Genomic DNA, 17,275 nt, shown 5'->3' with positions numbered 1-17,275 from the left:
CTCGTAGATGGAATCACATTTTCCTTTTTCCATCTCTGTGGTGTTGCAGAAGTCGTCCACCCTTGACAAGGAGAACTGCATGTCAAACTCCCTGTTCTGCAATATTCCAAACAGCACGTCAGAGTATGCAAATATGGAGTAGAACGCAGATAGCCGGAAGCAGAACTCAAAGCTTGTCAGGTGCATCCATCTGCGCTGTGGTTGGTGTCTTCATCAGAATCTTCGTGACGATACACTATGTATTCAAAGAGTTAAATGAGTTCTGCATGTTTTTCCTACACAGTGCAAACTAAGCGTGAGGAGAAGTTCCGTCGTGTTGGCGCCACTCTGTGTAGTCTTCGCCAGCATATTTCATCCAGTAGTTTTGCTCGTTTGACAGATCTTGAGAAAAACTCTGCTAGGCCACCAAGATATTGCGTTCTTTTAGTTTACCAGCACCTTGTGACATCACCAGATTAAGAGTGTGCGCATAGCAATGAATAAAGACCTTTCTTTCTCCTTGGTTTGTACTCCGTTTATACCAGAGGCCATGACTGCGGCCCCATCGTAACACTGTGCCACAACTTTGGCCATTCACACTCCTCTAAAAAGCTCATAATTCGGGCAGCAACCGCTTCTGTCCGTTTATCCTCAGTTACAGTACATTCTCAAATTTGAAAAACCTTTCCTTCACAACACCATCGGTAGTGTAACGCAACACATAAGACTTATGGGCCACATTGCTGATGTCTGTAGTCTCGTCATGTATGTCGTCTCGTTACAAAGGGGGTTTTCTTCAATTCTTCCTTCATGACACCTGTCATTACATTCGCGACCGCGTGTATCAGGTCCTTTTGGATTTAGCTGGAAATGCCTGTGAACTCGATAGCCAAATGGCAGTTTAACGTGCTGTCATACTCAGTTAAGAAATCCAGTATTTCCAAGTAGTTTCCCTTATTAGCTGATTCTTTACCCTCATCATGTCCTCTGAATGCTAAATCTTGTTTGCCTAAAATGAATAAGGCACTCTAGAATCTCCCTGTTGTGCCTGATTTTATCATTGTGAGGAAGTGTCTCATTGCGCCGCTGCTCTTTACGAAGAGGAAGAAGATCTACTCTTGTTTTCCCAAATGTTTTTAAACACACTGTAGCTCGCAGGTGTGAAGTTGAGTTGTGGTGTCAAAGTGCTGACTTTCTCAATCAAGCTAAATCTTTGAAACCAGTTGTCCAGGTTGAGCTGTTATCAATGCCATTGACATTGACTTCCATTAGAGCAGCATTTTGGAATGACAGTAGAATCAACCAATCACAAATGGTCATGTAATATGTTTTTTTTGTCAGCTCACAGCTGGTTATCCACGGATAGCACTCCTAATTATTAACTTGAAAATGCCTTTCAAAACTCTTTCCTTGTGGCGCCAAATCTGGCAGTGCAAGAGTTGGTCTCCCGTTCTGTATAAGATTGAACTTTTAATTAAAAGTTAGTCTTGAAAAGGGCGATGCAATTTAGCCACCACATCGTTCTTGATTACTCGCTCTGCAGTTGCCATCGCCATTGTTACATACACTCACTAAAAAAAGCTAGCCAGCTAGCTAGGCTCAAGCGTGAGAAAACAAGATAAGGCTCGCTATTCGCTCTGAATTAGTGACGTATACTTAGGCCCTCTAGAAGGCCTTGAGGCATCATACAATTGTCCAACATATTACATGACCATTTGTGATTGGTTGATTCTACTGTCATTCCAAAATGCTGCTCTAATGGAAGTCAATGTCAATGGCATTGGCTGGTGCCTTCTATCCAAAGCCTGAGGGCCTAGCCAATGAGTGTTGAGCCCAGGTAGATTAATTCTACCAAGAGACTACCAAAGACTAATTCTCTCTTGGATGTTAACCCTTCTTTTTCCAACACAAACTGAAGAAATTCAATAGGAAGATCATTACAATTAAGAAAAAAACATATTAAATCAATCAAATCAAATCAAATTTATTTATATAGCCCTTCGTACATCAGCTGATATCTCAAAGTGCTGTACAGAAACCCAGCCTAAAACCCCAAACAGCAAACAATGCAGGTGTAAAATCAATGAAAACAAAATTACAATATATAAAAATATATACAGATTTGTATCTGAGGGTGTAGAGGGCCCTGTAGAGGGTGCGGAGTTTACTTCAAACTCTCTGAGGGTGTAGAGTTTGAAGTAAAGGCCTTCGCAGGCTCAGGATGTCCTGAGCTGACAGTAATACATTGCGGTATCTTTATCTGATGCTGTGTTAGACATCACCACTGTTAGACAGGGAACTGACTTTCAAGAAGTCGGCGCCCACCTAACCACCAGTTTTATCATGGCTCAGGCTAAGACCCAGATGCAGACACAGGAGATGGATAGTATTTAAAGTAATGGGATACACCTGGTGGGGATGGAGACAATCACAAGATAGGTGAAACAGATCAGGGTGTGACAAGTTTGTGAACACGAATAGAAAGGAACAGTCTTGACATTTCTGCATATTTCTTTGAAGCTTCTTATCAAATGTCTTAATGATTTACTTGCTCATAGCAAAAACTCATCCCTCAAGCGTAATTCAGGGACCACATCTGCTACATACACATGCATTAATATAACACTGTTACGATGAGCGGCACATGGAAAGTCATTCCATATCAATCAACTCAGGAGAGTGTTCAGCACATTCCTCCTCCCCGTTCGCTCCATCCCCACCGCCATTATCAGGTTGTTTTCCCGACCAGTAGGCTGTGGTCAGTGGGGTAACGTCCAACCATTTCCAGGTCCCTCGCTGTCTTTGTCAGGCAGGCCAATCAAGACCCTATGGTTTAGCTTAGTGAGAAATGTCTGCTTTGCTGTTTATGATCATCAGATCTGCTTCTTTCTCAATGCAGTGTTATCTGCTCTCATACGAGGATTTGACTTCAGAAGAGATGTAATACCATCTAGACTGAAACAGCGTTCAGCCTTCAGGCCCAGTTTGTTTTAAGGTAGAAAACCTCTTCTGAAGCTAGTCTCTCTCTCTCTTTAACAGGTCTCTCTCTTCAGCCAGGTTGTTGTAGCTGGTCTGTAGCTGGTCTCTCTCCATGGCCATGGTGTTGTAGCCAGTTTGTAGCTGGTCTCTCTCGATGGTCATGGTGTTGTAGCCAGTTTGTAGCTGGTCTCTCTCGATGGTCATGGTGTTGTAGCTGGTCTGATGCTGGTCTCTCTCCATGGTCATGGTGTTGTAGCCAGTTTGTAGCTGGTCTCTCTCCATGGTCATGGTGTTGTAGCTGGTCTGATTCTGGTCTCTCTCCATGGTCATGGTGTTGTAGCTGGTCTGTAGCTGGTCTCTCTCCATGGTCATGGTGTTGTAGCCAGTTTGTAGCTGGTCTCTCTCCATGGCCATGGTGTTGTAGCCAGTTTGTAGCTGGTCTCTCTCGATGGTCATGGTGTTGTAGCTGGTCTGATGCTGGTCTCTCTCCATGGTCATGGTGTTGTAGCCAGTTTGTAGCTGGTCTCTCTCCATGGTCATGGTGTTGTAGCTGGTCTGATTCTGGTCTCTCTCCATGGTCATGGTGTTGTAGCTGGTCTGTAGCTGGTCTCTCTCCATGGTCATGGTGTTGTAGCCAGTTTGTAGCTGGTCTCTCTCCATGGTCATGGTGTTGTAGTCAGTTTGTAGCTGGTCTCTCTGCATGGTCATGGTGTTGTAGCCAGTTTGTAGCTGGTCTCTCTCCATGGTCATGGTGTTGTAGTCAGTTTGTAGCTGGTCTCTCTCCATGGTCATGGTGTTGTAGCTGGTCTGATGCTGGTCTCTCTCCATGGTCATGGTGTTGTAGCCAGTTTGTAGCTGGTCTCTCTCCATGGTCATAGTTTTGTAGCCAGTTTGTAGCTGGTCTCTCTCCATGGTCATGGTGTTGTAGCCAGTGTGTAGCTGGTCTCTCTCCATGGTCATGGTGTTGTAGCTGGTCTGATTCTGGTCTCTCTCCATGGTCATGGTGTTGTAGCCAGTTTGTAGCTGGTCTCTCTCCATGGTCATGGTGTTGTAGTCAGTTTGTAGCTGGTATCTCTCCATGGTCATGGTGTTGTAGCCAGTTTGTAGCTGGTCTCTCTCCATGGTCATGGTGTTGTAGTCAGTTTGTAGCTGGTCTCTCTCCATGGTCATGGTGTTGTAGCCAGTGTGTAGCTGGTCTCTCTCCATGGTCATGGTGTTGTAGCTGGTCTGATGCTGGTCTCTCTCCATGGTCATGGTGTTGTAGCCAGTTTGTAGCTGGTCTCTCTCCATGGTCATGGTGTTGTAGTCAGTTTGTAGCTGGTCTCTCTCCATGGTCATGGTGTTGTAGCCAGTTTGTAGCTGGTCTCTCTCCATGGTCATGGTGTTCTAGTCAGTTTGTAGCTGGTCTCTCTCCATGGTCATGGTGTTGTAGCTGGTCTGATGCTGGTCTCTCTCCATGGTGATGGTGTTGTAGCCAGTTTGTAGCTGGTCTCTCTCCATGGTCATAGTTTTGTAGCCAGTTTGTAGCTGGTCTCTCTCCATGGTCATGGTGTTGTAGCCAGTGTGTAGCTGGTCTCTCTCCATGGTCATGGTGTTGTAGCCAGTTTGTAGCTGGTCTCTCTCCATGGTCATGGTGTTGTAGCCAGTTTGTAGCTGGTCTCTCTCCATGGTCATGGTGTTGTAGCCAGTGTGTAGCTGGTCTCTCTCCATGGCCATGGTGTTGTAGCTGGTCTGATGCTGGTCTCTCTCCATGGTCATGGTGTTGTAGCTGGTCTGATGCTGGTCTCTCTCCATGGTCATGGTGTTGTAGCCAGTGTGTAGCTGGTCTCTCTCCATGGTCATGGTGTTGTAGCCAGTGTGTAGCTGGTCTCTCTCCATGGTCTGTAACTGGTCTTTCATCTTAGCCAGTTTGCTGTGACTTCGCTTCCTTTAGTCAGGTTGTGAAGAAACAGGCCTACGATCCCATCCAGTAGGAGAACACACAACAGCCCCAGACACACTGCATCAGCTCTGGAGGGTCTCCTTCCTGAGTTATCAATACTTGAGGGGTTAGCACCTGTTCTACCCCTTAGAAGTGGCATCCTCCTTGGTCTTATCTCTTGAGGTCTTGAGAGAATATGGCATATTCATAGATATGCTCATCTTTGCTTGCCACGTCTATATTTGCACATTTGTCCTCTGACATCTCCATGATCTACCACTGTCTCAAATGCTACTATCTGCTACAGAACATGTGTCACAGATCCCTCTGGAACTTTCATTGTGCACACCTGGCCCCTATTTTCACTGATTGTATTTGTATATATGTGCCCTTTGTTCACCATGGTGCTGTCCATTATTGTTACAATGTCCGTTGGTGCGTGTGAGTACCTGTGCTGTGTGTTTGGGCTTTCGTGCCATTGTGGATTGCGCAGTTGATTACGGGTCTCGTCTAGTGTGATAATCGTTGTGCAGTTGTGTATTTTTTCGAGGAACTCCTTGATCTTTTGTTTTGGGTTTCAACCCTGTGTTTATGTTACGTGTTTGTTTGGTCTTCATCCCCGTGCCGTAATTTGGGCTAAATAAAGAACCCTATTACGCATTCCTGCGTCTGTCTCCCGAATCCATTATGCATACGTGACAATATGTTCCAGTATGAATGCTGTGCCGTGTATACGGAACGTTTTATAGGTGTCTTACCACCAATGAGCATGCCACATATAGACATACCAAAAATATGTATGTGATTGGCTGCTGACTAGGTGTGAAAATAAGACAGCAACCAGATTCCTATGTGTGTGTTATCATTTCCCTCTCTATCTGTAGCTGTTTTAGACATAGCCACTGGAATACAGGGAACTGTCATTTCAGGAAGTCTGTTTAGTCTGAGTACTAGTCATGCCTTTAGTAATACTCTAGATGTGACATAGGGGTTTTACAATCGGATTTGTGTAAATGTTTCATGTCTAACATATGTATTGACATTTTTCATTATGCGACAAAGACAACAATTGACAAGACACATCAATCAATAGTCAAGACAATTCAATCAGATTGCAACAACAAATTAACAAAAAACAAGCAACCGAAAAAAGCGCAACAAATTCTTCACCGGGATGCCTATGAAAAAGACCAAACAGACCAGCGATTTGGGAAGTCAATGGGAGGTGCAGTCCAGGGTGACAGGTGCAGTCAGGCATGACAGGTGCAGTCCGGCACGACACGACTTTTAAACCTGATTATGCATTTATGCGCATGAGCTTAGCTAGCTAACATCACCATGACATCACCTACAAGTGTGATCTAGGATTTATATTAGAGAAGCAGTTCCCGGACCTCTTAGTATGCTCTCTCTGGTTATAGGCTTTGGGTTTCTGAAGCAAGGTCATTAATCAGCTGTGGATCTCCTAAAAGTTTGGATCTGTAGTACTGTATGTGTGGGAAATAATAAGGACATCAACCGTGTCTAAAATTGCTAAGGCAGTTGTTGTAGTTGCTCAGTGCCCCGTCTCTTTCACCTCTCGTGGCATTGTAGTTGATCTGTAGCTGGTCTCTCTCTGTCATCCGTTTCTTGTTGCTGGTCTGTAGCTCATCTCTCTCTTTAGTCAGGGTGATGTAGCTGCTCTGTAACTCTTCTTTCTCTATCGTCAGGTTAGTTTTGGAAGCTTTAAAATCTTCAAACCCAACAACAACTTTCTTGTGATAGAAACCCAGACCAATTAACCCAGCCAGTAGAAGAACACACAGCAGCCCCAGACACATTGCAACAGCTCTGAAGGGTCTCAACCCTGAGCTCTCAGAACCTGAGGGAATAAGTCCTGGTGTTGTCTTTGAGGTGGCATATTCCTCGTGGGAGTTGATGATATCTTCATAGAAATCCTCATCTCTATTTGCTGCCCCTTTATTACAAAACATATTTTCTAGATTAATGTTCATGTTGGCATAAATGTCCTCCGACATCTCCATTGTCTACCACTGTCTCGATTACTACTATAATTCAGTCTGCTACAGAATATGTTCTAGTATGAAAGCTGTATCGTTTGTGTGGAACCTTTTAAAGGTGAATAACCAGCAATGGGCATGCCATACCAGGCAGACAATGCAAGAATGTGGAAGTGGCTGTGGTTGGTGGTATGGAGTGAGCAGACCTGGATATTAACCTTCCTCTTTTTGTTTCTTCAACGTATCTTTACGTCTCTTCAATTTCTTTGTTCATGCTCTCAATGGTGCAGCTGTAGAACTTTTTGAGGATCTGAGGACCCATGCCAAATCTTTTCCTCCTGAGGGGGAATATGCTTTGTCGTGCTCTCTTCACGATTTTCTTGGTGTGATAGTATGTTGGTGATGTGGACACCAAGGAATTTGAAGCTCTCAACCTGCTCCACTACAGCCCCGTTGATGAGAATGGGGGCGCGCTCGGTATACTCCTTTTCCTGTAGTCCACAATCATCTCCTTTGTTTTGATCACGTTGAGGGAGAGGCTGTTATCCTTGCACCACACGGCCAGGTCTCTGACCTCCTCCCTATAGGCTGTCTCATTGTTGTCGGTGATTAGACTGTTGTGTCATCGGCAAACTTAATGATGGTCTTGGAGTCATCCCTGGCCATGAGTGAACAAGGAGTACAGGAGGGGACTGAGCACGCACCCCTGAGGGGCCCCTGTGTTGAGGATCAGCGTGGCAGATGTGTTGTTACATACCCTTACCACCTGGGGGAGGCCCATCAGGAAGTCCAGGATCCAGTTGCAGAGGGACTGTTTAGTCCCAGGGTCCTTAGCTTAGTGATGCTTTTTGGGCACTATGGTGTTGAACGCTGAGCTGTAGTCAATGATTAGCATTCTATCATATATGTTCCTTTTGTCCAGGTGTGAAAGGGCAGTGTGGTGTGCAATAGAGATTGCGTCATCTGTGGATCAGTTGAGGCGGTATACAAATTGGAGTGGGTCTAGGGTTTCTGGGATAATGGTGGTGTTGTGAGTCATGACCAGCCTTTCAAAGCACGTCATGGCTACAGAAGTGAGTGCTATGGGTCGGTAGTCATTTAGGCAGGTTATCTTAGTGTTCTTGGGCACAGGGACTATGGTGGTCTGCTTGAAATATGTTGGTATTACAGACTCAGTCAGGGACATGTTGAAAATGTCAGTGAAGACACTTGCCAGTTGGTCAGCGCATGATCGGCGTATGCGTCCTGGTAATCCGTCTGGCCCTGCGGCCTTGTGAATGTTGACCTGTTTAAAGGTCTTACTCACATCGGCTATGGAGAGCTTGATCACACAGTCTCCTGGAACAGCTAATGCTCTCATGCATGCTTCAGTGTTGCTTGCCTCGAAGAGAGCATAGAAAGTAATTTAGCTCTTAGGCTCGTATCACTGGGCAGCACGTGGCTGTGCTTCCCTTTGTAGTCTGTAGTAGTGTAGTATGTAGTATGAGCCGGTGTAGTATGATTCAATCACTCCATTCTGTTACTGACCATTACTAAGAAGTTTTACCTGTACTAATACTGTACTGTATGTGTGCTATCATTGTATCGCTCTATCTAATGCTGTTTTAGATATAACCACTGGTCGACAGGGAACTGTCATTTCAGGAGGTCAGTTGACATATCTTTGCCACAAGTTTGTCTTCTAAATTAAAAGTGAATTTCTAGTCAGCTACTTCAAATGCCCTGAGAGTTTACTTACTCAATGTAAACTTCATACTACTTTTTCATACGTTTTGCAAGGCAGGAAACTGTGAATTTAAAAATAAAATATTGATTTAGAAATTTGTTAACAAAACATTTGAGCTGATACTAGCTGAGCATCCTTCTCTCTTGGCATTGCAGAGTCAAACACTATTGGTTACTGTGTTTGTGACAATTTCAAGATACTGTATATTTCTAACCAAATACCCATGTCTCTGGTCTCTACTCTGTCTCACAGTGGGAGGAGGTGAGCGGCTACGACGAGAACCTCAACACCATCCGGACCTACCAGGTGTGCAACGTGTTTGAGCCCAGCCAGAACAACTGGCTCCTCACCACCTTCATCGACCGACGTGGAGCTCAGAGGATCTACGTGGAGATGCGCTTCACCGTGCGTGACTGCAGCTCCATCCCCAACGTTCCCGGCTCCTGTAAGGAGACCTTCAACCTTTACTACTACGAGACGGACTCGGTCATCGCCACCAAAGGAACTGCCTTCTGGATGGAAGCCCCTTACCTAAAGGTGGACACCATCGCGGCCGATGAGAGCTTCTCCCAGGTGGACTTCGGCGGACGATTGATGAAGGTCAACACAGAGGTTCGGAGCTTTGGCCCGCTGTCGAAGAATGGGTTCTACCTGGCGTTTCAGGACTATGGTGCTTGTATGTCGCTACTCTCAGTCAGAGTGTTTTATAAGAAGTGCCCCAGTGTGGTGCAGAACTTCGCCATCTTCCCAGAGACCATGACGGGGGCGGAGAGCACCTCCCTGGTCATCGCTAGAGGGATCTGCATCCCGAATTCGGAGGAGGTGGACGTGCCAATAAAGCTGTACTGCAATGGAGATGGGGAGTGGATGGTTCCTATCGGGAGCTGCACCTGCAAAGCTGGGTTCGAGACAGATAACGGGAATGTCTGCCGAGGTAAGGAAACAACAAAGGAATGTTCCCAAGAACTGAAATGGGTGGCAGTTAGCCTAACGGTTATGAGCGTTTCGGCCAGTAACCGAAAGGTTGTTGGTTTCAATCCCAGAGCTGACTATTTGCAAAAATCGATCATTGTGCCTTTGAGCAAGGCACTTAACCATAATTTATTCTGTAAATTGTTCTGAATTAGAGCGTCTGCTAAATAAAATGTATACATGAAATACTGTGAACACAGAAATAGGGCCAGGATTTCTCCCTGACCACATGACCAGAGAAATATGCCTGGCCCTAAAGTCATAAATGTTTTTATTTGAAGGTATTTCTTTTGTAATGTCCATCCCCGTTCCCACAACCCAATGAAAAGTCCTTGGAACCTTGAAAGAACCAGATTTGGTTTGCTGCGGAATCAATATCACTGGATTTATTCTGAACGGCCAGCTGTTCCCGGTTTGTGAATTAGATTTGTGTGGAACCTCAGGCCCAAACTTGGGAGTTGTAAATACATCATTGTCTTTCATATTTTACCACTTCAACATGACTGAAGACTCGCAGTAAATTAAATCACACAGGCTCTGTGGGAATTGATCTATTTTAGATGCAGTAGGTACATAAGAAGACACCAGAGCATTATCTTTATTGTAACAGCACATAGCCAATTTCATAGTTCTCTTCTTTGACACCGCTTTGTGTGGCATACGGTATTGATTGTGTTTCGTGCATTTTGCAGATCGTGGTGCACTGTAATTCTCCTTTGATCAGAGAAGCATGATAGAGAGGCGCGTTATCATTCATTCCTAATCTGCTGAGACGGGGAGGGCTGCTGTTCTAGGGATGATGAGTGATGTACAGTTCTATGAAGATGTAAAACCACATGTTTTATTTTACAGGCTACTGTTTGTAAAGCAAGGCTTGGTAGAGGAAGAAATGTGTCTGTTGTCCAAAACAAGTATATAGTAGTTGTAGTTTGAAGTGAGCTACTGTAGGGCAACTTATTTTTCTTATGATGACTCTCTCTCTCTCTCTCTCTCTCTCTCTCTCTCTCTCTCTCTCTCTCTCTCTCTCTCTCACACACACACACACACACACACACACACACACACACACACACACACACACACACACACACACACACACACACACACACACACACACACACACACACACACACACACACACACACACACACACACACACACACACACACACACACACACACACACACACACACACACACACACACACCAAGTATAATATGTGCTCAAGGTCTCTAATGATAATATAGTGTGCTCAGTTTCCCAGCACAATGCTTTATTGAGTCCCTCTGGAGGTGTGAGTGAGAATGTGTGGAGCGGAGATAAGATTGATTGACGCACATCTGATACGATCAATAAATAGATATTAAAGCAGTGTGTGTGTGTGTTTTCCGTTCTACTGTACTTTGCTTTCCCCTGCTACTTGGCCAAGGAAACCAATGACTTTGAGGGGCAGAGAGTCATTAAAACTTGCTCCTAACAACTGATACTGGATCAGGTATGTCTGCATTCCACTAATAATGAAGGTTTTGGTTCAGGATAGCATAATCCGATCCTAGATCAGTGGTGAAGGAAAACTTCTATTTGGCTCCTATTTCAACTGCTCTTAGATCAGATCCAACCCCAGGCAAGGTCCCTCTTATGGAATCACAGATGCTGTGATTATGAACTGTGCTGAGAATGGCTGTGGAGTCACACAGTTGCACTCACTGAATAGAACAGCTGAACACTGAAAAGAACAGCTCTTCTTCCACCCACAGGGTTAATCTGACAACATAGTGCTGAGTCATGATGAAGCCTGTCAAAACAACAATTCAAAAACAGGGTTCAGATCAACAGTGAATGGATATGACTTTTAATAAACATAAGAGTAGGATGGATAGCAGGGTGTTCAATACACACACTGCAAACACACATCTTTCTCTATCTCTCCATCATCTCCACATTCCTTATACAGCGTCTCTTTCCTCTTCCATCTCAGTCTATGTTTCTGCTATATCCTATTTTATTTACATATGAAAAATAAATGGTATATGGCCTTGATCTAAAGATGGAGATACAGACACAGAGATGTTTAAAGCTACTTTATCAGTTTCTCTTAACAAACAGAGATGTTTAAAGCTCCTCTATCAGTTTCTCTTAATTAACAAACAGAGATGTTTAAAGCTCCTCTATCAGATTCCCTTAACAAACAGAGATGTTTAAAGCTCCTCTATCAGTTTCTCTTAACAAACAGAGATGTTTAAAGCTCCTCTATCAGTTTCTCTTAATTAACAAACAGAGATGTTTAAAGCTCCTCTATCAGATTCCCTTAACAAACAGAGATGTTTAAAGCTCCTCTATCAGTTTCCCTTAACAAACAGAGATGTTTAAAGCTCCTCTATCAGTTTCTCTTAACAAACAGAGATGTTTAAAGCTCCTCTATCAGTTTCTCTTAATTAACAAACAGAGATGTTTAAAGCTCCTCTATCAGATTCTCTTAACAAACAGAGATGTTTAAAGCTCCTCTATCAGTTTCTCTTAATTAACAAACGGAGATGTTTAAAGCTCCTCTATCAGATTCCCTTAACAAACAGAGATGTTTAAAGCTCCTCTATCAGTTTCTCTTAACAAACAGAGATGTTTAAAGCTCCTCTATCAGTTTCTCTTAATTAACAAACAGAGATGTTTAAAGCTCCTCTATCAGATTCTCTTAACAAACATAGATGTTTAAAGCTCCTCTATCAGATTCTCTTAACAAACAGAGATGTTTAAAGCTCCTCTATCAGTTTCTCTTAACAAACAGAGATGTTTAAAGCTCATCTATCAGATTCTCTTAACAAACATAGATGTTTAAAGCTCCTCTATCAGTTTCTCTTAATTAACAAACAGAGATGTTTAAAGCTCCTCTATCAGATTCTCTTAACAAACATAGATGTTTAAAGATCCTCTATCAGTTTCTCTTAATTAACAAACAGAGATGTTTAAAGCTCCTCTATCAGATTCTCTTAACAAACATAGATGTTTAAAGCTCCTCTATCAGTTTATCTTAATTAACAAACAGAGATGTTTAAAGCTCCTCTATCAGTTTCTCTTAACAGACAGAGATGTTTAAAGCTCCTATCAGTTTCTCTTAACAAACAGAGATGTTTAAAGCTCCTCTATCAGTTTCTCTTAACAAACAGAGATGTTTAAAGCTCCTCTATCAGTTTCTCTTAATTAACAAACAGAGATGTTTAAAGCTCCTCTATCAGATTCTCTTAACAAACAGAGATGTTTAAAGCTCCTCTATCAGTTTCTCTTAATTAACAAACAGAGATGTTTAAAGCTCCTCTATCAGATTCCCTTAACAAACAGAGATGTTTAAAGCTCCTCTATCAGTTTCTCTTAACAAACAGAGATGTTTAAAGCTCCTCTATCAGTTTCTCTTAATTAACAAACAGAGATGTTTAAAGCTCCTCTATCAGATTATCTTAACAAACATAGATGTTTAAAGCTCCTCTATCAGATTCTCTTAACAAACATAGATGTTTAAAGCTCCTCTATCAGTTTCTCTTAATTAACAAACAGAGATGTTTAAAGCTCCTCTATCAGATTCTCTTAACAAACATAGATGTTTAAAGCTCCTCTATCAGTTTCTCTTAATTAACAAACAGAGATGTTTAAAGCTCCTCTATCAGATTCTCTTAACAAACATAGATGTTTAAAGATCCTCTATCAGTTTCTCTTAATTAACAAACAGAGATGTTTAAAGCTCCTCTATCAATTTCTCTTAACAGACAGAGATGTTTAAAGCTCCTCTATCAATTTCTCTTAACAGACAGAGATGTTTAAAGCTCCTCTATCAGCTTCTCTTAACATACAGAGATGTTTAAAGCTCCTCTATCAGTTTATCTTAACAGACAGATGTTTAAAGCTCCTCTATCAGTTTCTCTTAACAAACAGAGATGTTTAAAGTTCCTTTATCAGTTTCTCTTAACATACAGAGATGTTTAAAGCTCCTCTATCAGTTTCTTTTAACAAACAGAGATGTTTAAAGCTCCTCTATCAGTTTCTCTTAACATACAGAGATGCAATGGTTGAGAATAACAACACAGGCCATTTGTATTAGTTTGAGCTACCCACACAGTAAATCCTATTGGTTTGGACAGATATACTGTACTGTGTATCTCTGCTATATCTCTACTCTATTTACCTCCAATCCAAGAGTAATTGGAGCGTAGGTGCTGCGTTGTTTTTGGTGGAGGTATGTTGCTCTGGTTGTTTGTAGGTGGTTTCTTCACACACCCTCGCACACACGCTCGCACACACACACACACACACACACACACACACACACACACACACACACACACACACACACACACACACACACACACACACACACACACACACACACACACACACACACACACACACACACACACACACACACACACACACACACACACACACACACACACACACACACATATGTGTTGGCTACCGCTAATTCCCACATTCTCTCTGACTTCCTCCTTCTAAGTAGGGACTTCTTGCCGAACTGTCTCTCAACATCACTCTCTCTCTCTCTCTCTCCCTCTCTTCTCTCTCCCACTTTCTTTCTTCTCTCTCTCTCTCCCACTTTCTTTCTTCTCTCTTTCTGTCTCCCTCTCTGCCCTCTCTTTGTGATGTAAAAGCACAAACTGTGGGAGGTATGAAAAATAGGACCCAGAAGAGAAGAGGAAGGATACTACACAGTCGGAGTGTTAATTATAGGAGGAGAGTGTTCAGGGGCACTGCGTGAAGCTGGTTCTACACTGACATTAGCACCCCCCCCCCACACACACACACACACACAGAGAGAGGGAGAGATACGCAGACACGCTGTCTGTTGGCCATACTGATATTCATCTGCAGACAGATAGCGCTGCTAAAACCATGCTTTGAACATAGTGCGAGCAGAAGTGGTACACACACACACGCACACACACAGAGATGCCGTGACTGTAGGTTAGTCTGGAGTAGTCTAAGCGCTCTGAGCACTCTCCATCTCCCCTAATAACTCAGTCTCTGAGGTTAAAATAGAGGCTTGTACGTCATTGAAACGACTCAAACGAGAAGCAATCCCTGCCTTTTATTTTCCACACAATCTTCTTTCATGGACCTTGTAATCCATTATTTAAACAGGGAAATGTAACCTTAAAGTGCTTATAGAAGCCGAGCAGTTTGGACAGCCAATCAATTAGAGGTCAGTGAAACAAGATGGCCTCCGCGTGGAGCCTGATGTAATTGCCCATTAGAGATGAGGAAAACGGAACAAGAAGAAAATGAGGGCAAGCTGAAATAATTCCCCTCATTGAGGGAAGCACTGTAAAGGCAGGGAGGGAGAAGAGGGCTGGGAGAGCGAGGTAGTGTATATGCTGAATGCAGAATGGGCAATCAGAGATGGAAGCTAGTCTATAGTGAGAGGTGTGTTTTGCTGTGGAAAGTGGAGTGGAATGTGTGTGTGTTTACACATGTTTATATATTTATTTATTTAATCTTTATTTAACCAGGTAGGCCAGTTGAGAACAAGTTCTCCTTTACAACTGTGACCTGGCCAAGATAAAGCAAAGCAGTGTGACAAAAACAACACAGAGTTACACATGGGATAAACAAACGTACAGTCAATAACACAAAAGACAAATCTGTATACAGAGTGTGCAAATGAAGTAAGGAGGTAAGGCAATAAATAGGCCAATAGTGGCGAAGTAATTACAATTTAGCAATTTACACTGGAGTGATAGACGTGCAGATTTTTATTTATTTTATTTCACCTTTATTTAACCAGGTAGGCAAGTTGAGAACAAGTTCTCATTTACAATTGCGACCTGACCAAGATAAAGCAAAGCAGGTCGACACATACAACGACACAGAGTTACACATGGAGTAAAACAAACATACAGTCAATAATACAGTATAAACAAGTATATATACGATGTGAGCAAATGAGGTGAGATAAGGGAGGTAAAGGCAAAAAAAGGCCATGGTGGCAAAGTAAATACAATATAGCAAGTAAAACACTGGAATGGTAGATTTGCAATGGAAGAATGTGCAAAGTAGAAATAAAAATAATGGGGTGCAAAGGAGCAAAATAAATACATTAATTAAATACAGTAGGGAAAGAGGTAGTTGTTTGGGCTAAACTATGTACAGGTGCAGTAATCTGTGTGCTGCTCTGACAGTTACATTTACATTTACATTTAAGTCATTTAGCAGACGCTCTTATCCAGAGCGACTTACAAATTGGTGCATTCACCTTATGACATCCAGTGGGACAGTCACTTAACAATAGTGCATCTAAAACTTAGGGGGGGTGGGGTGAGAGGGATTACTTAACCTATCCTAGGTATTCCTTAAAGAGGTGGGGTTTCAGGTGTCTCCGGAAGGTGGTGATTGACTCCGCTGTCCTGGCGTCGTGAGGGAGTTTGTTCCACCATTGGGGGGCCAGGGCAGCGAACAGTTTTGACTGGGCTGAGCGGGAGATGTACTTCCTCAGTGGTAGGGAGGCGAGCAGGCCAGAGGTGGATGAACGCAGTGCCCTTGTTTGGGTGTAGGGCCTGATCAGAGCCTGGAGGTACTGAGGTGCCGTTCCCCTCACAGCTCCGTAGGCAAGCACCATGGTCTTGTAGCGGATGCGGGAGATGCTTCAACTGGAAGCCAGTGGAGAGAACGGAGGAGCGGGGTGACGTGGGAGAGAACTTGGGAAGGTTGAACACCAGACGGGCTGCCGCGTTCTGGATGAGTTGAAGGGTTTAATGGCACAGGCAGGGAGCCCAGCCAACAGCGAGTTGCAGTAATCCAGACGGGAGATGACAAGTGCCTGGATTAGGACCTGCGCCGCTTCCTGTGTGAGGCAGGGTCGTATCTCTGCGGATGTTGTAGAGCATGAACCTACAGGAACGGGCCACCGCCTTGATGTTAGTTGAGAACGACAGGGTGTTGTCCAGGATCACGCCAAGGTTCTTGGCGCTCTGGGAGGAGGACACAGGAGTTGTCGACCGTGATGGCGAGATCATGGAAGGGGGGCAGTCCTTCCCCGGGAGGAAGAGCAGCTCCGTCTTGCCGAGGTTCAGCTTGAGGTGGTGATCCGTCATCCACACTGATATGTCTGCCAGACATGCAGAGATGCGAGGGGGGGGCCACCTGGTCATCAGAAGGGGGAAAGGAGAAGATTAATTGTGTGTCGTCTGCATAGCAATGATAAGAGAGACATGTGAGGTTATGACAGAGCCAAGTGACTTGGGTATAGCCAGAATAGGAGAAGGCCAAGAACAGAGCCCTGGGGACACCAGTGGTGAGAGCGTGGTGACGGAGACGGGAGATTCTCGCCACGCCACCTGGAGGACCTGTCAGGTCAAGGGACGCAAGGAGCGTGGGAGGCAGAATCAGGAGATGGTGGGAGAAGGTTTGAGCGGAGGGAGAGGGTGGAAGAGGAGGATCTGATGGTTCACAGTATCGAAGGCAGCCGATAGATCTAGAAGGATGATGAGCAGAGGAGAGAGAGTTAGCAAGGCAGTGCGGAGACTTGGAGGGCCTCCAGTGATACAGAGGAAGAACAGCATCTCAGTTGAATGACTAGTCTTGAAACCTGACTGATTTGGATCAAGAAGGTCATTCAGAGAGCAGATAGGAAAGAGTCAAAGGTAGACGTGGGCACGTTAAAGAGTTTTGGAGAGAAGGAAAGGAGATCAAGGCATC

At 43.9% G+C, this 17,275-nt stretch overlaps 1 protein-coding gene across 3 annotated transcripts in view; it reads left to right on the top strand.

Annotated features, from left to right (window-relative positions):
• LOC124041929 (ephrin type-B receptor 1) overlaps positions 1-17,275 on the top strand; it is a 432,554-nt gene that overhangs the window by 218,914 nt on the left and 196,365 nt on the right. For all 3 annotated transcript variants that reach the window (XR_006840006.1, XM_046360112.1, XM_046360111.1), the window contains exon 3: positions 8,858-9,539. Coding sequence is in view for 2 of the 3 variants with exons in the window: in XM_046360112.1 (XP_046216068.1) it covers positions 8,858-9,539 (682 nt within the window). In the remaining variant the exon portion in view is untranslated. The remainder of the gene's footprint in view (positions 1-8,857; positions 9,540-17,275) is intronic.

This window comes from Oncorhynchus gorbuscha, linkage group LG08 (genome assembly GCF_021184085.1).
Source record: "Oncorhynchus gorbuscha isolate QuinsamMale2020 ecotype Even-year linkage group LG08, OgorEven_v1.0, whole genome shotgun sequence".
NCBI classification, from domain to species: Eukaryota; Metazoa; Chordata; class Actinopteri; order Salmoniformes; family Salmonidae; genus Oncorhynchus; species Oncorhynchus gorbuscha.
This window is presented reverse-complemented; position numbering and strand designations above follow the sequence as displayed.